Raw genomic sequence first — 24,175 nt, 5'->3', positions numbered from 1 at the left:
GGTAGTACTTTATGATGGATAGGTAGAGCAGTTGGAGAACTGGGATTTTTCTGATGGTAACATGAAAAGTGAAAGAAATTTCTGTTTTTAATAAAGTTTTGGTTTTCAGGTTCAGTTTCTTACTGTGGTGTAGTACATCAATTTTTGTAGCAGGAAGGACAGAAATTGTATCCTTGTCCTGGTCTGAAGGCTCACTACAAATAGTCCAGTTCCTAACTCCATTTTCTGATAAGTGCTTAAAGTTTGGAGTGGTTTGTGTTGGCCATAGTATGGTGCTTTTTCCTTTAGCTAAATGATTTTGCTGAGCAATGGCAATGCCTAGCTATTTTTACCTTTGTTTTGGGTAGTTTTATTGTCCTATTTTTCAGGTCTTTAAATACAAAAATTGTAGAAGTACACAGTCTAATGCATTTTTATGTAGCATCGATTAGCTAACCTTGGAAATTCTTATAGTAGTTTTTCTTAAGATATGTACTACTCCCACCTTGGTTTCTGTACCTGCTTGGAAGTGTTGTGCAAACTGGACAAGGATTTTCCTGTATGTATATGCTTAGTAACTGTGTGTTGGTCCCTAATCAGTTTGTGTGCAAAAATACTATGACTCATTGGGAATCTCCGTGTGTGAAAACCATCTTATGAACAAGCCATCTGCATTTGTTCTGGGACTTTGAAAATAGGATCAAAGCTAGAAGGTAATTGCACAATAAAATAGGTTTGTTAGCTTTGATGCGCTTGAGGGAAGTGAGGTTTCCACCTCCCATGGTGCAGAAGACTAGGAATTGCCCAGACATTTATAACTATGATAGAATGAAGATGGATGTGAATAATTTTGCCTGAGATATGCTGTCTTTGTTAGCTAACAAATTCCTTTTGCTTCACCAGTGTGTTGGGTAGACTCAGCACAACTGTCCAGTTTCAGTAGTGTTTAATCTGTATCTCTTCATGCCGAACCAGTCTGTAGGATATGAAAAATTCTACCGAAGATTGTTGATTGTTGTTAATAGCATTAATCTTAGCTTTGCTAGGTGTTATTAGACAAAGGAATGCAGTAACTGCTGCTTAGCATAGGGTTATATTTTTGCAAAGTGTAGTTGTAATGTTTGACTGTGAGGATCAGAACTGTTTTTGGAAAAGAAAGGTTTTTATCTCAAGGCTCACTGTGCTCACACTGATCAGACTGGATGTACCTACCTGCTTGGTAGTTACCAGCTTCTCTTGCAATTCTTTCTACCCCAAACCTTTGGGTAGATATGTCAAATGCCATCTGAACTGTATTTTCTAGTTGAGAAGGTTTTTGATCTGTATTCAGTGCCAGTTCTCCTTGCAGTTGTCTAATTCTCTGCTTGGTGAGCTGGTCCACATCTTGCTTGAAATCTTCCTTGTAATGTCAAGTTCTGCATAGTTCACTTTCCATTGTAGCTCACAGTCAAGTTCTTTTGCTGCAGGAGGAATGGCAGTTCTTTTGCTGAGGTGAGAATATGCATGTTGGACTAACAGAAAATGCTTATCGAGGCATCTGAAACAGGAGACAGTGCCCTGCACAGATGCTGATCCAGAACAGTTGTAGCTTTGGATATGGGTATGATGATGGAAAGTGACCAAGGAGAGTTGCTATGATAGAAGAATGATTATATATGTTTATGGTAGTATTAGTCTAAATATGGAAGAAAGATAATTATCATCTACATAAACAGGTTAGTTGTAGCATAATACTTAAACAGTATTAATGAGTTTCTAGCATAATACTTAAACAGTATTAATGAGTTTCTGGTCTGAATTCAAACTTGGCCAGTAACTGTGCTTTAACTGGTTTCCAATATTCCAGTCACTCATTTAAACAAGAATGTAAGGTCAAACCCCAGTCTGATCTCCTTTGGAGTTGCACATTTGAAGTGTATATGTATACTTTTAGCCAGAAGGAAACATTACAATGATCTAATCTGACCTCTTACATAAACTGGGCCACATGTGTTTGAGTCTTACAGGTGGACTCAATAACTTGTGATGAAACTAAAGAATCCCCCTACAAGACATAAGGTTTCAATTTTAATTTGAGGTCTTTAGTGGTACGAAATACATTGCATTCTTTAGTTGCATTTAGGAATGGATGAACTTCTGAAAAATAACCTTAATTTTAACACAAGTTGCAAGAGCTTGTGATCACTTGTTGAGCCTTTCATCCAACATCTTTCCTCTCTATGTGTCTGTAGATGGTCTTCTCTAGAACTAACCAGACTGAGCTCACCACTGTCAGCCCTGCCACAGCTCTGGCTCTCTGCTTGGAGAAGGACTGCGGTCCAGCATCTTACCTGCTCATTGTCAGGAGGTTTTAAAGATACTGAGGTGTAGAGGGGCAACCTTAACTCTGTCAACTTTTTCCTTTACATCTGAGTTCCATTCACATTAAACCAAGAGGAAGAAAGAATGAATATGAGATGTTTATCTCCTTGTCTTTGGTTAGAACTTGTTGTTGTTGCAGTAAACTTTCTGGAATATTGTAGCAATTCCCAAGTATTCCTGGATCACAGTCACCTTTTTACTTTATGCAGACTGTGGATACGAAAGTGATTTTGAAAGGTGGGAAGATCAGATATGATATTTTTACCATTAGATTAATGCTATATTGACATTAATTCTGATTTTCCTACTTCCCTTTTTCTTTCTTGCCCACCCATTTGTTCTTCTTTACTGGATGGAGCACACTCACTATTATTAGTCTTTTTGTGTCTTTTGATACCATACATTCTTGAATAACCTGTGTCTTCTACCTCATGTATGACAAATATATTAATAGAATTGGTTGGAAATGTAAAATTATTTTCTTTGATTCTCAATGGATTCTGTTTTCTTGTGTTGTACAGTTATATTTTTCTGGAAAGACCCTTCATTTAATTTTGAGTATGGAAGTGAGAATGAAAATGCATGTCTCTGTAAACTGAACATAAGTCAACGAGGAAAAAAGAGGTCAGCTGGAGAAAATGGGCTGAAAATAAGGTCAAGGTGCAAGGGAGTCTAAGGATATGATGAGCTCCAGCATCCAAATCAATCTGTGTTACTGTCTCTCACAGAGCTTTCCATTTTTCTCTGCACCCTTTATTGAATGCTATTGCTAATGAGAGAGGCTCAGCATTTTTAAGTGCAATTCTTATATTGCCTGTTCTCTCTCATTCTTCATATATGTTATAACACACCTGTACACATAGTATGTTGATAAAGACTTTCAGGTGTCTACCTAGGAATGAAAATCCCTCCTGATATTTTCTATATATTATACAGACTCTCCTGTGGAGCGTTCCAACTTGATTATAGTCCTGCACTTCAGTTGCTGTACTCTGTTGTCTCATGTGTTTTTTAATAATAAATGTTGTTTGTTGGAGGGCTTTCTTTACTGAGCCTCACTCAATAGAAGTTGCTGTATTATTTTAAGTGTTAGTGTCTGTTACATAGTGTTTCTTTGTAAAGCAATAACAACATTATTTCCCTCAGATCTCCTTTATCAAATGCCTTCTCCTGCCACTAGAGAGGTGTTAGGCCTGCCAGCTCATAGCTGGTTTTATCTTTTTGGAGAAAAGATGCAAGTAAAATCGAGAACTCTTTCCAGTAACAAAACACATCACCTGAACCCAGTTATGTGAGAGTCAGTAAATATGACCTGAGCTGACAGAGGAGAAGCAGCTTTCATCTGTGGGTCACTTTTCATCAAGCATGCTACCTGTCAGCTTGCAGTCCTTGTTGGCATCAGGTTACTTAGCCCTTCAACTGTTGACATAACAATTTATGGAATGGTATGGAAAGTGATATTTTGACCTTTTCTAGAGTGGGAATCTTCTAGTAACACCTGTCATCAGGATCAGTTTTTGTGGCTCTGCATAAGCAATTTCAGCCTTGCCCATAGCTGGGTATGGGTGAGAAGCTGGATTAAATACTTCTTTTAACACTGGTATGGCTTCATTAGCATCAGTCTTCCTGAAGGTCTCATTTGACAGAGGCTCTGTTCTTTAATTGGCATCAGATACACCTTTGAGAATGGACATTGATGTCCATGGATGTACCAATTACCATTAAGACAAATAACATGGTCTTAACCATGCCTTTTCTCTCTTGTTTGCTGAGAAATGGAAGAACATGGAAGTAGAACTGTGGGAAATGAATAAAAGCTGTGGTATGCAGCCACTGCTTGGGCTGCCAGTCTGCAATTCTTCTGTGCATTCATTGGCTTCACCAACTTCAACTTGTCTTTCATTATATGGTTTGAAGAAATTGACAGTAAAAAACCCCACTCAAATTCCCCCATAATCAAAAAGGGGCTGAAAAATGGCACCTGGATTGTGAGCACATCTCCCAGGTTTCTCAAAATTGTTAATATCAGTGGAACTAAAGGAAAATTAGTGTAGGTTAATGTATATTTTCCTTTTTTTCCTCCCCTGGTTTCTTTAGGCTTAGCTTCTCTTTAAAGTATAAACTTTAAACTTTAGGGCTGATAAGGTATGATGCTGATTTATATTTGCTGGCTAAAGGTGTTTGAAGTGTCTTTCCTTTGCCTGTATAGTGGAAAGGTTCTGGATTGAAGCAGCATAGGAATACTGGGATTTTTCTTTCCACCAAGTTCCCAATTGCTCTAGACTGTCAGATTTTTACAAACAGGGTTAAATGAAATCTTTGCTTCCAGTGATTATATTTAGAACAGCTTGCATTTTAGAAAACACATTCTTGTATTCTTAGGTTCACAATTGCACTTGGATTTTTTGCAGCCCCCTTCACACAGATTTCTGTGCAGACACAGGATTGGGACTCCAACTGTGGACTTTGTCAGTTGAGTCCTAGCATAGGTGTGTTTTTCACCCTTTTAAAAAAACTACTAGAATATTATGAGAAACCTTAATCATACACTTTTCTTAAAATACTCTGAGTTTTGGTTTGGTTTTTGGGGTTTTATTACATGTTTTTGTGGAGTTTTTTGTTATCTTTCTTAGTTTTTAAATGACCCATTTAGATTGAGGACAAACTTACTGAAGATTTGTCATTATGTGTACATGTGAGGATATAATGCTGTCGTACAGACTTACACAGACTCCTGTTTTCTGCCAGTATGCCAGTAGGACAGTATGCTTCTAGAAATGTACATGGGGTCACATTTCCCTTTACAGTCTACCATTGCTATAAAGAATTAGGAAAGTAAAGTAGTGTTTTATTGATAACATTTCTGATGTTTGATTTTTAAGTGAGGGTAAGATGGTATGTCTTGTCCTTTAGGAGTTTATTCCCCATTACAGAGATATTTTCACAAGTTTTTTGAAAATCCAGGTTTGCTTGCAAAGTATTTTTGTTTTTAATTTGAAATAGATTGATGTTCTGAATTGACTTGTCAGATGAGGGTTATTATGTTAGCTAGTAAGATTTGAACAAAGTATCCTGAAGAAAGAAAGGGAAACTATAATAGGCACAGACTGAGGGGACACATTCACTCACTGAAAAAAGCAGCAAAAGGCTTGTATGGTATGTCAGCCAGGATAATACTGATGGACTTACTCCACAGTGGGTTGAATATTTTTTGATTCAGTGTTTTTAAAAAAAAATCTAATTACTTTGGGCTTGTGGTGATAAATGTAACTTAGATTTTAGTTTGGACTTGTTAATGAGATCTGCAGAAAAATCTAGATACTCTCCTTTCTGAATTAATCTCATTAAAGAGATAAGCACTAAGTTTAAAATGGTGTAAGTAGTGAACCAAATAGTTAACATAGAAATTCAGTTTTTTATGGAGCTGTTTCCTTGAACAAGTTTATGAGTCTCAGTATTTAATTCTTGCCATTTATCACTTACGGACTGCATGTGGTACTCTAATATCTTTAGGTGAAAGGTGCTGGAAGTGTAAAAATCTGTGGTAAAGATGGTATAATGCTGAATCCCAGCAGAGAGGTATGCTATAGAGATTTGATTCTTGAATATCTTTATGACTTGCTAATGTGTGCTTGTTTAGGAGTTGTGGGGGTTGCATAAGGAAAGCAAAACAAAAATGTTGAATAACTTTATGTAAGTGTGAAATGGATAAAATGAGCATGGCTAACTAAAGCAGTACCTAATTTATCTAAGGTGAACATTTATTTTCATCACTCATTCTGTTGTTTGTGTTGTTTTTAAATGATGCTTTGACACCCTTTGTGTAAGTTATGCATATTAATGTAATTGTATTTACTTGTAGGTGGCTCTAACCAAAAGAGCTGATCCAGCTGAGTTGAAAACAATATTTTTGAAGGTATGTGTAAAGTAAATATTTTACTCTCTCTGCTTAAATTTTTCGTATCTTTTGCTCCATTATTGCAGCATACAACTCTTGATAGTTTTTTTCCAACCATTAATCATTCACCGTATTATTACCATGTTAGACTTAAATACCATTATCAGAATTGAACAATGCTCACCAAGAAGTCAGATATATTCATGAGTGATTATTGTATTGACTCAGAAGAAGTATTGCTATCTTAGAAAAAACCCACATTGTTCAGAGAATGTGGTAGGAGTTTCACTATTGTTCCTACATGTGGTAAAACATTCCTGTAGACACCTTACTGTTAGGTGATTTGGTAAACTTTCTTCTTCTGTCCTTGCCATCTTTCCTTCCCTAGGGTTGTCTCTGCTTCTGTTATTTGTAGAAGTGTTGGGAAGATCACCTTATGAAGTGCTGGCCATATATATTATTTAACTGAAATTCCTTCTCTGTTGGCCTGCTGTGGAAAGCATGCAAGTAAAGAAATTACTCACATACCTGTTTATGTGCTTGAGAGAAATGTGCTTTAGTGTTTTGCTGAAAACTGGGAGGTGATTCTCCAACCCTACTCTGTACTTGTGAGACCCTACTTGGAGTGCTGCATCCAGCTCTGGGGTTCCCAGCATAAGGATGTGGGATGTGACCCTCCAGAGGGTCACATCCTTTGCTTTGAGGATAGACTGAGAATTGGGATTGTTCAGCCTGGAGAAGAGATGGCTCCAGGGAGATCTTATTGCGGCCTTTCAGTACCTCAAGGGAGCCTACAATTAATCAAGAGGGACATTTTACAAGAACACGATAGGTCAAGGGGAAATGACTTTAAACTGAAAGCGAGTAGGTTCGGGTTAAGGAAGTAAGGAAGAAACTCTTAATGTGGGGGTGGTAAATCCCAGAATATCTTGCCCAGAGAAGTTGTGACTGCTCCTTTCCTGGGAGTGTTCAAGACCAGCTTGGATAGGGCTTCGAGTAACCTGGTCTAATGGAACATGTATATGCCTGTGGCAGGGAAGCTGGAGCTAGATGATCTTTAAAGTCCTTTCCAACCCAGACTATTCTGTGATTTTGTGGAACTGGATTTCTTTGACCCATTTTCTAAACTTAAATAACTATTTCTAGCCTTCCTAATGTTTATTAGTCCAGTGTTTGGCTAAGTTTGATATTCTGGTATTAAAAAAAAAAAAGTACAAAAATTGAATGGTTGTGGTTCTGAAGAATGAGGCAGATGCCACAGTACTATTAGAGAGCTGTTGTATCTGAATTATTTCTGTGGAGGTATTTGGGGGCCTAAGAGAACTCATACCTTTCCAGTTTCTTCCTTCCATCTTTGCTCTCCTGCATCATGCCCCACTCTCCATGTAGTTCTTGATATTTTTCCCATTGTCCCTTGTGAGCTATTATTAACAATATGTGTAGGTGTCACAATGTATATTGCCTGTATTTATAGTTTTATTATATACTGCCAGTATTTATAGCTCTGAAATCAGATTTTCAGTTGAGAAAGCCAGGATTTAACTTCTTAAGTTCTGGAACTTGTATCTGTAAGGAGAGCAAAAAGACTCTTGCAAAGGAAGCATTTATGTGGTTTTCAGAGGAACATTCTTGAAGAGCAGGAGCGTGGCAGCAGAAAAGGCAGACAGGGAGTAGACCACTAAGAGGATAATAGCATTGAGGAGGGAAATACACACACTAGAGAGAAGACTGGTCCCTTCTGAACTGTGGGGTGATCCTCAGCTGGAGAGTGGAGAGGTTGGTTAGTTGGTTTGCTGAGAATAGTGTGAAAATTATTTCCTACCTGCCTGTGAGTACTCTCTTGCATTTCTGCAGATTGTAGCCACTCAACCTTTTGATTTGGTGGATTGAATGGATCGTAGTTGAACACACTAAATTTCACCTGTGACTTCTTTTTCTTCCTCTTTTCCTTTCCCTTCCACTAAAAAGAAGGGATCCCAGCAAAGTGAAGTAATGAAATATGAGCTAAATGTTTTCTTCAGTATAATGCAGAATTGTCATGCTGCTTATTCCCAAGAAGGAAAAATGATGAATACATGTGTTGTTTCATGGTCTAAAGATGAGTGATAGCAAGAGTGTTAATTAAGCTTCTCCAGATTATTTTAAGTGGTGAAGCCAATACAGCTACTTCTGCAGATTGTGGAATGTTCACTTACAAAATAATTTGACAACCATTCTTTTCTACTTCAATTAAGAATTAAAAAATATGATTTCCATGTAAGAATGGTACCCACAGTGTAGAAATAAATGTGAAACTATCAGTTTAAATACAGTGGATTGCAGTCAACTTTTAGCATATTTAGTATGTCAAATCCCCAATAGAATGTTTGCAAATCTTACTTAAAATGGGGTTAAACTTGTTATTACTCGACTATCTAAAATGTATGTAAATTACCAAAAAGCCATTAAGTACTATTGTATCATATCAAATTCTCTGTGGGTATAATTGTCAAAGTGGGGGGAAATAAAATTGTAAAGAATCAATTTTTAAATGTTGCTCCTCCAAAATGAATAGAATTGATGTTTTTTTCTTTTTGTTATGGTAATTTCCAAGAGTACTTCTTCAAAGTCTTCTAACATAACCCCTAAGAGATTAGATTTTAGTCAAAGTGATCAAGCTGACATTTTTCAAGGTCATTTTATATATGTAGTATAGAGTACGTGATTGGATTTCAAATACACTTGAGTAAATCACAATGACAAGAAACAGGGGGACACTGAAACCTTGTGCTGTTTTCTGTTATTGAGTGACCTAGCAGGGGGTAAGCCTGGATGAAAAAAAAGAAATATAGAAGCATAGGCTGTCTGACTTATTTGATTTGTTTCTCAATAGCAGCTGTGTTAAAAGTTTCTGAGGCTGGGATTCTGAGGGATTCTGTCTTTCTGCAAATGATTACATTGAAATCAATTGATCTGTTAGTTCTTATAAAAGTATACAATTCAAAATTCCTTGCAGTGTAGCAGCTAGAAAGCATGTGTTACAGTGTCTATTGAAACAGGAATCCTTTAGCACTAACCAATATATAGATGCCAAAGCGAGTTATGTTTTGTTTGGGCTCGCTTCTCTGAAGCCTTGTTTCTTGAAGATATTGCTGTACCTGAAAATGGTATTTATATAGCACTAGAAGAAAATAATCTACTTTACTGTAACACTTTGGCATCCCTCTGAGAGTTATATGCCTACAGCAGGTATAACGGTATGCTGCAGGCACCAGTATGAAATGAAAACTGGCAGTTTCTGTCCCTTAGCAGAGCCATAGTAATGTGAAAGAAAATGCGTATTTGAAATATACTAAAAAATAGCGATAGGCATCTAATTTATTTATTACTTTAGTGTGCATAATGCTCTGTGGGGAGCTGCAATGATAGTTTATCATCCTACCTTGCCTTAAAAGAAATAAAAAAAGAGAAATTAACAGTTTCTTTCCTGTTCTCAGTGCACATTTGTTAACCCAGGATAGACCTGTTTCCTGTAAAGCTAAAACATGGTTCTGCAAGTCTTGCCTGGGATTTCTTTTCCTCTTAATGATTGTTGGTATCCTTTTTCTTTTCTTAAAATGCATTCTTTAGGGTTGATTTCAAATTTGACCTTCTTCTGGAAATGAGGACTTCAAAATTTGAGGGATGACCTAGCAATGAGGGTAGGGGTGGTAACAAAGGGAATTTTATTTATATATTTAGATATTATCTTTAAAAATGTTAATATTACTTTTATTTGTAGCACATTACTAGAGGCTTGCCCTGGGAGCAAATATGCTTGAGTCTATCAATAGCTGTTGTCTGAAGTAATATGCTATTTACTGTGTGTAAAGCAGGGATAATGTACAGCAGGTGTCAGAACTCTTTTCCTATATCTGCAGTGTGCTGAACTGTCAAAGTTTGTGTTTTGCTGTTGTATTTTTTTGCAAATGCTATTCTTTGGCCTCCTTTCAGCACTTCAGCCAAGGAGGAGTACCTGTAAGTTCTCCTTTCCTTAAGGACCAGCCATGGCTGGAGGTGATGCAGTAGAGTTCTTCAGAACAGCACCCCCAGGTGGATATTCCTGCGGGAGCATTTACTCCACTGGCATTTTGTGGGTGTAACCAACCCTGCCTTCTCATCACAAAGTAGAATAGTTAAAAAAATTACTCATTTCAGATAAATAAGGTATGCTGCAGTGCCCCAGCTGTCAAGGTTTGACATACATGCTTGCAAATGTGCTTGTGCTTCTATTTCTACTTCAAAAACATATCCGGTATGGAGCATTTCTGGGCTACTATGGAGAAATTGTTGACATGATAATCCAAAAATCATGTGTCTGCCATTTGTTGTCTGGGAAGTCAAGCCTTCAGCTGCTTGATTATTCCCCTCTTACTCTTTCCTGTTTGGGTTTAGGCTGTAGGTTCACTGGAACAGAGCTGTCATCTGTTGTAAAAGAGGCCTGCTTGTGATTGGAAACTTTGGGTGGTGGTAATAAATGCCTGGAGAAGGATGTGTTGAGGCACTAAATACTGTATTCATTTAACAGTATGCAAGTGTGGAGAAGAATGGAGAATTCTTCATGTCTCCTGATGACTTTGTCACACGGTACCTGAAGATAATTGGAGATGGTTTGCCTAATGCAAGCACTGTACAGCTCCTTGCAGGTGTGGTGGATCAGACAAAAGATGGGTAAGTGGTTTTTTTTTCTGGTTTTGGTTTGGGAGGTGGGGGGATTTGTATTTGATTGGGTTATTTATTTTCCTTTTTCTGTTGTTCATTTAAAAAAACAAAACCTTTTTTTCAAGCAGTCTGATCCTTGAATGGGGGTGGGGGGGGTGTTTCTTTTGTTTTGTTCTGTTTTGTTTTGTTTTGTTTTCCCTTGCAGGTCCATAAAGGAATACAGTATCTTTTAAGTGAAAAGAGTAGAAACGTTCTCAACTGAAGTACCATTTAGTGGTGCAAACCATTTTCTGTCTACTATGTATTTTTAATTCATGGAACCTTTCATGTTTGTTGGCTGGCTTCTCTAACTCCTGCTTTTCTTTCTTTCCCTAAGTTTTTCTGTCTCTGTTTACTTTATGTATCTGTCCCAAACACATTCAAATAGAAATCCAAATTAAGTTTAGATGGTGTAGGAAGAGATCCTAGAAAAAAGTGCCTCTGCTTTGTTTTGCCATGGCACTGTTAAAAGTTTTTTGCTGCTGTGTTTTTCCCTCAAGAGGGAGGAGGAGCACCTAAGGTATTTAGGGAGCCACTCTGCAATCTTGGGAAGACAGCGGTGAAGTTGGTTGCACATGGTTTGCATTTGAAAGGCCGACTTTGCCAATAGGCAAGATTAGCTTCCCTTCCATCTTCCTTCCCCCTACTTTAATGAAATCCTAGCTTTTGCTTTTGGTACTTGCCCAGGCAAGCTGTCTCTTCATCCATATGAATTGCTGAACCCTCCCTTTAAAGTATCTTTAGAGAAACTTGAGAATAATTAGCTATGGACTTAAAGTGTGTAGTTGTGGCATTTTTAGAAGCCAGAAAACTTCAGGCATGACTCATATCAGTGGTTGCAGGGAGTAAAATGTGAGATAAACAAAGCATGACTAGAGAATGCAGTCTTCCTAGGGAACAGATGCAGGCATAACCGAGAAGTTTTGCAGTCCTTTCAATGCTTTCTTTTCTGCTCAGCCAGTCTTATGTATTTGGCATCTGGGCATCTTAAACTTTGCAGATGAGTTAATGTGAAGATTGCTGCCCTGGTAAAAGAATTCTGTAAAAGGTTTTGTTGGTAACATTGATGGCATCAAGAAAGCCATGGCTTCAAATAGTGTTTGACTGAAAAGGTTAAGCATTTCTCAGATTTCTTCCCTTGGTTTGATGCCTGAAAAACCAGCATTTTCCAAATTGCATGGCTTCAAATCTGTTTTGTAATAAGAAGATTGTGAACATAATCCATACCTTGTGATTTGGATCTCCCTCACAAACAGAAGCTGGTGTCAGAAAGAACAAAATGTAAAACTGTAGCCTATGTGAACTTGTTGACAAGCTGGGATTTCATAACTTGGCGTGATCTTATAAGAGTTTTGCGGTGTAGTATTGAGGCTTCTAATTGCTGCTTTCAGCCGTGGGTAAGGATTGTTTCTGTAATCCACACTGTGCACTGACAGTTCATAACGTGTCTTCGGAGAGTCTCTTCTGCTATTCAGGCTGTCTTCCTGTTTAGCTAACATGTGAAAAATGGAGAAAGTTTGGAGAGTGATTAGCATCCACCTCTCTAACGTGGCTTTGTAGCATTTTTTGCCATCTGGCTTAGCATTTGTACCTTGTTCTCCTGGTGTTTAAAGTAATCATCTGAGGCAAGGGTCAGTTGCTTTTTGGTTCCTATAATGAAGTCTCCTAAAGACAGCAACAGGACTGTTGGTCTTCTTCTATTGAATACTGCCAACTTGGCAGTCCAGAGCTCACGGTTTTACAGTGAAGCACAAACCAGCTTTTGTTGGTGTTCATTTTTAATAGGCTTGTCAGCGTTTAGAGACTTACATCTAATTAAGGTCATGAGAGTGTTCAGTAATTTAGCATTACTTCTACTATAAAATAGAAGGTATCTTGCAAGAGCAATAAGTTAATTTTATTGCAGTGTTAGTGACTTAAAGTAGTGCAGTTCTGAAAATACTGCTAGGATTATTTCCAGAACCATTGATCCTTCTTTTGGTCTGAAGAAGCAGCTGTTGTTCACAACTGGTGAGCATGACCACTTGTCACTAAAAGGGTCTGAGCCTTCACCAAGGCTGTTCCTTGCACTCTTTAGAATGCTTCTTTCTGATTTTGGTGACAAGTTAGGTATATGTACCAAGGGTAATCAGTGTGAAATACTTAACTGGGTAAATACACAGGTGAAAGGCAGACAGCATAAGAACATCTGGCTCATGAACAGGTCATACAGATGGGAAAAGGTTTCTTACCCAAGAGCTGAAGAGGTTCTGAGTGTGAAATGAAAAGAAACGTACAATCTCACGGTGGTTACTGTAGACAAAATCTTATGTAAGTCTAGTGCAATTCCTGCATTGCCAGAGATTAAAGATTTGAGGGTCTACATGAGCTACTGTTCTTGTGACAAAGGTACGAGACCTCTTAAGGCATACTCTGTTGTTCAATGAATATCCGTTGCCATGGGAGCAAGTTTTGCCTCCATTTTAAGCCAGGGCAGAGGTTTATTTAACGGTGGGCTTTCCTGCTGTTCTCTTATGGAGGCGTGTTTTTAAGGTTTCCTCTAAGAAAAGGGAATACTTGCCTTGCTGATGGCCAGACAAACCTTTCAAAGTAGTCAACTGGTAATAACATAGATTTTAATAAGTGTTATTTTGTGTGGTTGTTGTTCACATGAAACAGATTGAAGAGCCTGGTTCCTGGCCTTAAGCTTCTCACTCCTAGTCTAAGTTGAACAAAAAAAAACCCAAACAAAAGAAGGCTTCATTTGGCCTCAGCTGGATCAGAAATTTCCCCAAAATACAGTAGCTTTCCAAAAGCCTATCAGCAACAGGCCAGGCATTTTCCATTCTGCCTACTGCAATATCGTTTTTCAGATTCTTGTTGTACTTTTAAACATCTGCCTAACAAAATAAGTATTTACTGCACATCTCTGTTTGGACTGTAGTAACTAACACTTTACTGAGAAATGCCATATGCTTTATTTTTAGAAAGGACAAAGTATTCAAAAACAACACTTGGAAATGCCAGTATTTTCCATTATTATTGGATATCAATTTATCTTCTAATGCACCAATTTACACTGTACTTAGTTTACCTAGCTTGCAGTGAAAAATTATAGATGTAGCTTCAATTTGTGTCCCATTATGTTACCATGTTTAAATTGCTGATACAGTAAAAACATCTGCATTGATTTCTGAAGAAAAACTCTTCATCATTGCATTTGTATGTATTATTACAGCAGGTGATAGCTTTTTTTCTTTGCGTGGTTGCATGCAGACTTTCTCTGGTGGGAATGTGTCGTGTCTGTGGGGTGTCCAGATACCATGGGCATGGAAGAAAAGAGAGAGCAGTAAATAGTGGTTTTGCTGCGCCATACCCAGTTGTTCTGTTTAGACTGGTACTCTTGTATGTGGATGCTTTTAAAATATCAAGATTTGAGCCTTGAATAAATTGTGTACTATTGGTACTGGTAATGAGGATATGAAGGTGAAGGAAGATTTTGACTTATTTGGGTGGAATATCTTCAAAACTAAAATAAAATTTTGTAAACATTTCAGCTTCCTCTCCTTGTGCTGTTAAAATCACTGGGTTTTTCTCTGCTTTTGTAACAAATGACTACTTGTTTAGGTATATGAAATAACTCCTTAAGTAGTATATTAAAGTCCATGTTAACATGTGCTGTTTAATGACACCTAATGATATTCACTGAAGGGTTATGCTAAACCCAAAAGGGTGATGCTAAACCAGAGAGAAAACGTGTTACCCAGGCAACTACCCTTGTGCAGTATAGAGAAGTGAGCATATGGCTATGTAGTACACATTTTTTCAGCTTCTTTAAGCATTAAGAATCACACGTGTAATTGACTGAAAAATTACTGCTCAGTTACTGTATTGTATGGTCATAATAGAAGTAAATGAATACGTCGTTGTTAGAATAGATCTGTTGGGAATCACTAGCAGGCTAGTCTACTTAGGGAGCAAAAATACAATAAGAAGAAAATAGCTGGTTTAATTAACATGTAAAAATTGGGTTAATTTGAATTCAGCTGGCACAGCAGATATTAATGTCTCTTCTTTAACAGTCTGGCTAGAACCACACAATTCGTACACTTTTAATCTTCCTAGTTCTATGAATAATGGTTTTAAAAAATGGATATAGGGTTATTTTAAGCATTTACCTGTGACTTACTGGGGGGNATTGCTTCCAAGTACGGAAAAAAAAATGCTTCTACCAGTATAAAATCATGTAAATATGTGTTAATACATGGAGTTTTAGTCAAACCCAGGCCTAGTAACATAGAATATGTTCTTAACATGGTGCTGGGATAGGTGCTGTTTTTCTTTGCTGTGCTGTCATCACTGTATTGTGATCTGTTGGTAAGAACATGTGCAGGTTATTTCACCCAAAAAGTGGCTTTACCAAAATGGTGTTGGTAGAGATTTTACATTTACAATTCCAAACAATCCTATTCTGGAGTCTTGTCACCTGCTGTCTTTTTTGTATTTTCTCTGTGCATGTATTATAATCTTTGGGACAGAATTCATTGCTTTGGATCTGTTTACTGTTCGGTAGCCAATAATAATAATAAATAATAATAGACTTTTATAGCCAGTAGGTCACATTGTAACAGTAAATATGCATAAATACAAAACCGAGTGGGTTGTGATATACTGGTTTAAAATTGAAAGAAATGTTACTTTCGAAAAGCTTCCTAGCTTAGAAGGGATGGAAGTTTTCTTCCTTTGAAATACTGAGTAGACTGTGTAGTCTGTGTCTAACAGTGGGGAGGACCAAGAGCTTCCAAGGAGTGTAAAGGACTGATGGATTGCTCGTGTGCTAACATGTGCGTATGGAACAAGGCACAGACTCCTTTGCCAGTGAAGCTTAAGGCATTCTTATATGTTTGCTGACATCATTAATTGTGAATTTAATCTTAAGAATACCTGAGGAGGTTTCTTTTTATTTACTTCTTGTACTATATTATAATTTATGGTGGCAAGCTGCTAGAGTTAATTATTTGTTAGACCATTTCATACTCTACATTTCTTTTATTTTTATTTATTGCACATATATTGAGGGAGATAGTGTAGAACAGCTTTTAGGTCTTCTCTGCGCTATGCTTTTTTTTTAGAAATGTCCTCTTTTATTCATTTTGTCATGTTTTTATGTTCCTCATGGAAGTCAGCTTGTTAGCTTGTGTATGTTTGGCTGCTGATGTGAAGCAAGCAAACTTCAAGCGTTCATCTAGGAAAGCCAGTAGTTGTAATCGTTTTGGACTTTGGCGAAGTTTATGATACTGTCTCTCATAGTGTCCTTCTGGACAAAATGTCCAGCACACAACAGAATAAGCCCTGCTACATGATGGGTGAGTGACTGGCTTACAGGTCAGGCACAAAGGGTTACAGTGAATGGGGTGACATTGGACAGGCAATGTGTCACTAGGGGGTTCTGCAGGGCTCCATCCTCGGCCTTGTGCTCTTCAACATCTTTGTGAGCAACCTTGATGCAGGACTCATAGGCATACTAAGTAAGTTTGCCAACTGCTGACACCCTCAAGGGCAGAGAGGCCTTGCAGAGGCACCTCAACAAGCTAGGGAGATCACCAGCTGTGTGAGGTTTAACAAGGGAAAGTGCCAGATTCTGCACCTGGGATGGGGCAACCCTGGACATACAGACTGGAGAATGAGAGGCTGGAAAGCAGCACTGTGGAAAGGGACCTGGGAGTCCTGGTAGACAGAAAGTTGAACATGAGTCAGCAGTGCCCTTGCAGCCAGGAGGGCCACCCATATCCTGGGGTGCATCAGGCACAGCATCACCAGCCAGGCAAGGAGGGGACTGTCCCGCTCTGCTCTGCACTGGGACGGCCTCACCTCGAGTGCTGGGGGCAGTTTTGGTTCCACAATATAAAAAAGACATCAAATTGTTAGAGTGTGCCCAAAGGAGGGCAGCAAAGATGGTGAAGGGCCTTGAGAGTAAACTGTGTGAGGAGTGGCTGAGGTCACTTGGTCTGTTCAGCCTGGAGAAGAGGAGTCTGAAGGGAGACCTCATGGTAGTTTCAACTTCCTCATGAGAGGAACTAAACTCTTCTACTAAACCCTTCACTCTCATGACCAGTGTCAGAATTCAAGCAAACAGCATGAAGCTGAATTCAGGGAGGTTTAGAGTTAGACATTAAGAAAACATTTTTCACTCAGAGTGTGGTTGGGTACTAAAACAGGCTTACCAGGGAAGTGGTCACAGCACCAAGTGTGTCTGAGTTCAGTAAGGACAGTCCTCTCAGGTACGTGGTGTGACTCTTGGGGACAGTCCTGTCTGTGCAGGGCTGGGAGTTGGACTCCATGATCCTGATGGGCCCCTTCCAACTCAGCATATCTCTGAATTCCCATAAAACAGGTGACTGGAAGTTGCTTTGTAGTCATGGGTCATCATAACTTGAGGTCACTTGGCCACTTGATGGAAAAAGTATCTTCCCCAACTTACTCAAACCCTTGGTTCTTCACTGTTACTGCATACTGAGTAGAAGTTTTCATTGAACTGGTTGCAGTGTCACTTTGGATCAAAGTCCTAAGGATATAGTTAGTTTCCATTAAAAATCCCCTGGATTTATGTGTTTCTTGACATTGGATACACTGAATTTTTTGCTTTTCAGAAATAATCCTTGTTCCCCAGCTGCTGCCACATGCGCCCATTAAATCTATGTGCCTACTACGCTGACATAAAGCAGCCTGAGAGACAGCAATCTTAACTATCCCAGACTGCTAGCAGGCCCTGCCAGCACATATTTGAAGATGATTTTAAATTTTACAGCCTAAACATTAAAGAAGCAGGAAAACAGAAGAACAGTTGTCCTTTGCCTCTTTAAGAATAGGAGCTTGATCTCCATTTGAACTCTTGGGTGTGATGCAGACAAATTAGAATGTTCAAGGTCTGCTGTATCAAACCTACTGCTGGAAACAATGCCAAGTTGTCTAATTATGTATTTCTGCTTATGAACTAACTTCTGTAAGGACAACTCTGCTTTTATCTATGCCCTACTACTGTGCTAGCACATTGGGAACCTGACTGTAACGATGAATTTGAATAAACTGCACTTGGACTGAGGAAGAACATGCAGACTACTGATTGAAATTTATGACTCAACATGCAGGACTGGAGGGCTGTGATGGATGACTAATAAGTTGCTAGCAAATGGATAACACATTCTGATCGGTTCCTTCTGAAGTGAGTGGCAGCATGTAGGTCTTGAATGGATTTGCTTTCCAAAAGTGCTAAGTACTGAGTCTTGAGGGAAGTTACTCATGTCTTTATTGGCTCTGTCTTGCCAGTGGAAGGAGGTAGGCTCCCCCAGAGGGCAGTTCAGTTAGACATTAAAGCTGAGGTGAGTAGCCATGCTGAGTGTTTTGCTTATTTTATGTTCTGTTGTGACTTGCCAAGAGGAATAATGCCTTGTTCAACAGACATTTCTATTTAGTGATATAAAGGCTTCCTGACATCGTTGGGGATAGGGCATTTTAGGATAAATTTTAATCCCTACTGAATACATTTTGAACACATTTTGGTTAAGGTCTTGTTTCTTTTGTATAATCATTATTATATTATATTTCAGTTCTCGGCAAGCAAGTTGGTTTCATAGCTATTGTTTTTTTTCTTCATCCCTTAGGTTGATATCCTTTCAGGAGTTTGTGGCATTTGAATCAGTCCTGTGTGCTCCAGACGCATTGTTCATAGTAGCCTTTCAGCTGTTCGACAAGACTGGCAAAGGAGAAGTTACTTTTGGTAAGACATTCTTAAATGTGCATTCTTAATGAAAAGCAGCCAAACTCTGTTTTACCTTCTGTTACTGTAGGAGACAGTGATTGGTAGTGGAGCTGCACTAATGCCAAGCAACTTTGTCTGCACTTTTAAAATTTATTTATTTGTGTACAGTATGAAGCCAAGGTCCTTGTCATCAGCATAGTTTTCCTTGGAGGACTGGTCACTTCTGTTTTTCTCTTCCCCAACGTGCATGTGCAGGTCCAGACCAGCAGTGATAGGTGACTGTGGGAAATGATTGTAAAACTGCAAGGAAGTTGCCAGAAGACCTGCGTGAATGTTGGGTTTCAAATCGTTACCCTGAATTATATTTTGTTTAAATTGGCTATATTTCAAGCTGGCTGACTTTTAAGGCTTAAAACTGTACTCTGTGAGATCTTACAGTAATGAATTCATTATTACATGCCGTCTGATGTTCCCTTCCTCTGTAAAATTCAGCTGTACGTTGAAAGTGTGATGTTTGCACTTAATAATGAGATACTCAGGCCAGTTTAAAACTTGATTAAGAGGACTGTTTGTTTCTAGATATCCTAGTGATACCTTTTGATATCTGCAGGGCTATCTCACACCTGCCTAGTGATAAGGGTTGTTCGCTCTGAAAGAAGGATTCAAAATTTAGCAGTTTGGACTAATTTCTGATATTGAGCTTGCACTTGAAAAGGGATGGGGAATTTTTTTGAGTAGCTACACTGGATAAAATTGCTGTTTCTAATCTGCTACATTTGGACATGGTTATTCCTATATCAAATTTTATTGTTTGGTTGTTAAGCGGTTCTAAATAAATGGAAAATTTGATGACATTGACTTTTTGTCTTTGCAAAATAAATGGTTCACACATCCATTGCCTTTTACTGGTATTTCCCGCACATGTCCTGTGCTCAGTTAAAAAAAGCCCTTCTCTTTCCATCTGAACTAAAAAGATTCTGTAACCATTGCTTGAAGCATCATTGTATTCCTTCTACCATCTCCAACAGCCTGTATTACAAGCTGATGCTGTTGAGAAGACTTGCTGTCTCTTGTGTCTATTTTGGTTTTTTTATTATTTTCGTAGTGTGTTGAGGGTGTGACAGATGTGCTTTTTGTGTATAATACTTCAGGAGTTCCTACAGATGCTAAGAGATTTTCAGAAAAAGATTCTGCAGATCATAACCTTGATGAAGGAAGTATTTCGTGTCTAACATTTTTGTGTATGCATATGGACAGAGAAGCAGTGAGAGATGCCATGCTTTTAAAACAGGAGGGAATGCATATTTTACTAGGGTTTTGTTTCAGTGAAGACAGACCAGAGTTCCTGGAATGCCTGTGATGTGCAGTTTCTTGTCTGCGTCAGAGCCCCTGGTTGCTTGGAGCACTCATAATCTACGAAGAACTGTATTCGTTTGATCTGAATGCTGAATCAGTCCGACTTAACTTTAACTCTTGGCATTCTTGTTCCTATTTTTCCTGCTGTCAAATGCTTCCCTTGGGGTTTGACACAGTGAGTCAAAGGATTTGTTTGGCATTTGAAGTCCATTGAAGTCCTTCTAGTGATGAGAGAAAATCCCATGCCAGACTGTATTTAAGGTATTTGAAAGAGGAGACATGCCAACATTGGCAGAAGCTCAGGTAGTTTTTGTTTAATTCCTTCATCTCCCCTTTTGAAACCATAGATGTATTTGTAACTTCTGTGTAGTACCTTGTGGCTGCCACCCCAGCGAATGCCTCGACTGGGGAGGATGGAAGAGCTATCTCTGTGTTGTGCATTCTAAGCAGAAATGGTTAACCTTTAGACAAGGCTAGTTCCTTATTTTCTATCATGAGGAGAAAAAAAAACAGTTTTATTTTCTTGCTATTATGGAAAAAACCTAATATTTTCATAAGAACATTATTAAAATACTGTCCTGTAACTTTGTCACTCAGTGCCTCAGTCATGCATCTTTGAGGCTCATTATGAGATCTTTTTCCATTCACTTGAATGAGAGTGGTATCAAGTCCTTATCAAGGTTAAGAGACTTAAATAGGGGTTTTGTATACTGTGGAATTACAGTATGAAAAGAACAGAAGAATAGGTAAAGGATAATTTTTCAGTATACTGCTGTTAGGTGTAGTATCTCATGGCTCTCGTTTTAAGTCTGTATCTCCTTTTATTGTTGTAAAGGAACAGCATGGCTTATCTGTGCAGTTGTCATTTTTCTGTACAGTAAAATAATGATATAAGTATTTTAGCTTATACCAAGCAGAATAGTTCCCAGCAGTGAATTTCATATTTTCTAACATGAAAATCCATTCAACTCTTACTCTTTCACAGGTGCATTTGGTTTGGCATCTTTGTTAAATGAATTAATAATGAGCTTTATGCCAATGAACTTTTACACTGAATGTGAGGTCCAGGCTGTGGATATTCAGAGAAATGTTCTGGGTAAAGAAGTTCCGATTTAACACTTTGCACTTACTTTTCTTGAAAAATGCTGCACTCTTACATTAGCTTCTGGATTGAAAACGGATTTGCATTTTAGCTGTATGTTGATATCTGTACGATTTTATATGTTTTATTTCTTTCAGGTTGCAAATTAGCTGTACCTGGTTCTTTGACAGAACTATTACCTATTTAAAAGAGCTGATGTTCAAGCAGTGTGGGTAGATGTGGGGTGGGGGGTGGGAAGTATTTCTAGTTTATTGCTTTTTGAGGTGAATTAAATGGCCACTAGTAAATTAGTAGCTAGTGGCTGATTGAGACTACACCTGGCCATTGCATCATGTTGTAGATTTACTTTCTGCTGAAGTGTCAAAGCTCTGACAGTTTGTAAGGAGTTAAAGCTCTCAGCAGGAAAGTGAGAGGAAGTTTAGCTGGCTTTTAAATTCGAGGCAAAGAGCAAACCATTGCTTCTTACTGTTGAGTGTTGACAGGCACATAAAAGCTGATAATGTAAGTCCAGGGGTTTAAGAGACTTAGTAGAGTTGCTTTTTTTGTCGTATGACTGTATTTTAATGCCTCATTAAAGAAGCAGAGCCCTTTGAAATTCTTTACTAGATGGCATTTAAAAAAAGGTGAGATGGTTGGGCAAAATGTGTTTAAAAACTGAGTCATTGTAATCTTCGTCTTTAGTTTTGGATGGGTAAAATAAATGATGGTACCTAACAGTTCTGAGTTGTGAATAACAGAGCAGTGATACCCAGGAGCTGGAACATTCATTTTCTGATACCAGTTCTCACAAGCCCTGATGAAGAGCAAAGTAAGTGTTGTCCATGTTGATTTTGCTAAGAGAGTAAGGAAAGGTGCAATAAGAGCTGTGGTTTTCCAAGTCTTTGCTGCCAGCCATTACTGAACCTGCTTTAAAGATTTTAATTCTGATTTGTGTTAAAGTAGAATTACCCACCCAACAGAAATTCTTGCTCTTGTACTTTAATGAAATGGAGCTGTGGTATAGTGTATGGTTTTACGGTTTTGTTTTCTTTTTTAGAGGTCCTCCAATTCAATCTGAAGCTGTTTCAAAATGGGTGCTGTGTTGCGCTGCTTTGGGAAATATGAGTATGCAGTAAAATGTCAGTCCTTGAATTAAAAAAACCCAACAACAGCCTCCCCCCAAAGCCAGCAAAAACATGATTGGGAACCCAACCCCTAAATTTTTGTTTAAGTGTAGCAGCTGCAGATTCGAGCATTGTATTTTGCTTTTGTGTCTAAACAAGACTTCATTGGCATGCAGACAGCAGCTATTGTGGGTCTCTGCTTCTGTTATTAATTATATCAGTACATTTCTTAGATAAACACATTAATTAAGGTTACATCTTAAGAAGTGCTCCTGTTTGCTGATACCTGATACTTGAATTGCCTGAATAGTTGTTTGTAAACTTTCTAAAAGGACATAGCTCTTAAGAGAGGTTTAAATAGCTCCACAGCTATTGCGATGAGCTTCAGAATTTTTTCCTCTATGATAATGCTCTGATATTTTTTTAATACACAAAAAGTTATTACAGGAGTTTCCTGATTGCTTTCATGACCAAAGAATTAGCTTCTGATTGTGTGATGTAGCTCTTGCTTTTGTCACAGAGGATTACTTTTTTATGCTTTGGACTGCAGTTGATGGTATGACTTGGTTCTTATGGAATCTGTAACTCTTTTTATCTCTTGAGAAACACCTAGCTTAGTGGTGCCCAGCCTGGTACACTGAATACCATGTAAAGCAATGCAAATCTAAATCTGAACTAACGAAATAAATTCCTGTAGCTGTAAGCTTTGATCTCTTGATAAGCTGCAGTATTTAGTATTTATCAGTGATACTTTCATTGCAGTTCAAATTGTCTTGAAACCAGTTGTAGCTAGTGATGTGTTAGCTTACACATCATAGTTTCATCTATACAGTGAAACATTTGCTGATTTATAAATGACAACTGCCTACATATGATGGATCCAGTGGGAACATTACAAATATGAAATCTGTTTAGTCTCTGATGTTTTTTGTTATTTGTACAATATTGGATTTTGCACAAATAATTGGCAGTTTTAATTATAAAAGGATGTAAAGTAGACTTGCTAGTATATTTATTTTCTTTAAAACAATTTTTGAAATCTTCTCAGACTATTTTTTGAGAATTTAATTTCTAGGTATTGTTAACTTGGAGATTTTTTGTTTTGGCTTTTTTTCTTTTAACTAAAATGTTATGTAACCAGACAGACTTGGATGCAAGCATCTTAAGTAAAAGGGAGCCTGTTTGGTTACAAAATGAATCTGTCATTCTAAATATTAGGAGAAGCTTTGTCCTATTACATGTTTGGTTTCATTTGGTATAGAAAATGCATCATCCAGAACTGAAATTCAGTGTTTCAGTTTGATCTTTGTTGGTTTTGTTCTGCTGTTTTGTTGGGGATGGTAAGAGAATCATCAAACAGTTCAGATTGGAAGGAATTGTGGCAGCCAAATGGTTAAAACCCTTGCAGTGCCACCTTCAATACCAGTTGCTCAAGGGGAAATGTCAATGTTTTAAATAATCTGTGAGGCTGGAGACTCTGCAGCCTCTATGAGCAAGTATTTCCCAGTGTTTGATCACTATTACAGTGAAAGACTAAATTCCTGAGGCCTGTTTGGGATTGGCAGTGTTCCAGCTTGCATCCATTGCCTCTTGTCCTTCCACCAGGCATCTCTGTCTTCTCTTCACCTGTTGGGTAGCTGTAGACAGCAAAGAGCTCCTCCTTTAGTTCTCCCACCTCCAAGCTAAGAAAACCCCATTCCATCAGCATCTCTATGCACGTCACATGCATCATCTCCTGGCTGCCTTGTATGGATACTCGGTTTTTGTTAATAATTTGTTGTTTACCTTGGTGAAAGTGATCTTGGTTTTTTTTTGGGTTTTTTTTTTTTTTTGGTTTTTTTTTTGTTGTTGTTTTTTTTGTTGTTTGTTTGGATTTTTTTGGGTTTTTTGGTTTTTTTTGGTTTTTTTTTTTAATTATT

General features: G+C 38.1%; 1 protein-coding gene across 4 annotated transcripts in view; it reads left to right on the top strand.

Moving 5' to 3' along the window:
- Positions 1-24,175, top strand: part of SLC25A13 (solute carrier family 25 member 13) — a 101,671-nt gene that overhangs the window by 17,010 nt on the left and 60,486 nt on the right. For all 4 annotated transcript variants that reach the window (XM_015617546.2, XM_015617545.3, XM_015617543.1 and 1 more), the window contains 3 exons: positions 6,203-6,256; positions 10,785-10,927; positions 18,598-18,713. In XM_015617546.2, the coding sequence (XP_015473032.1) occupies positions 6,203-6,256; positions 10,785-10,927; positions 18,598-18,713 (313 nt within the window). The remainder of the gene's footprint in view (positions 1-6,202; positions 6,257-10,784; positions 10,928-18,597; positions 18,714-24,175) is intronic.

Source organism: Parus major, chromosome 2, assembly GCF_001522545.3.
Source record: "Parus major isolate Abel chromosome 2, Parus_major1.1, whole genome shotgun sequence".
Lineage (NCBI taxonomy): Eukaryota > Metazoa > Chordata > Aves > Passeriformes > Paridae > Parus > Parus major.
Note: the sequence above shows the minus strand (reverse complement) of the source record. Positions and strands in the feature narration are given on the sequence as shown.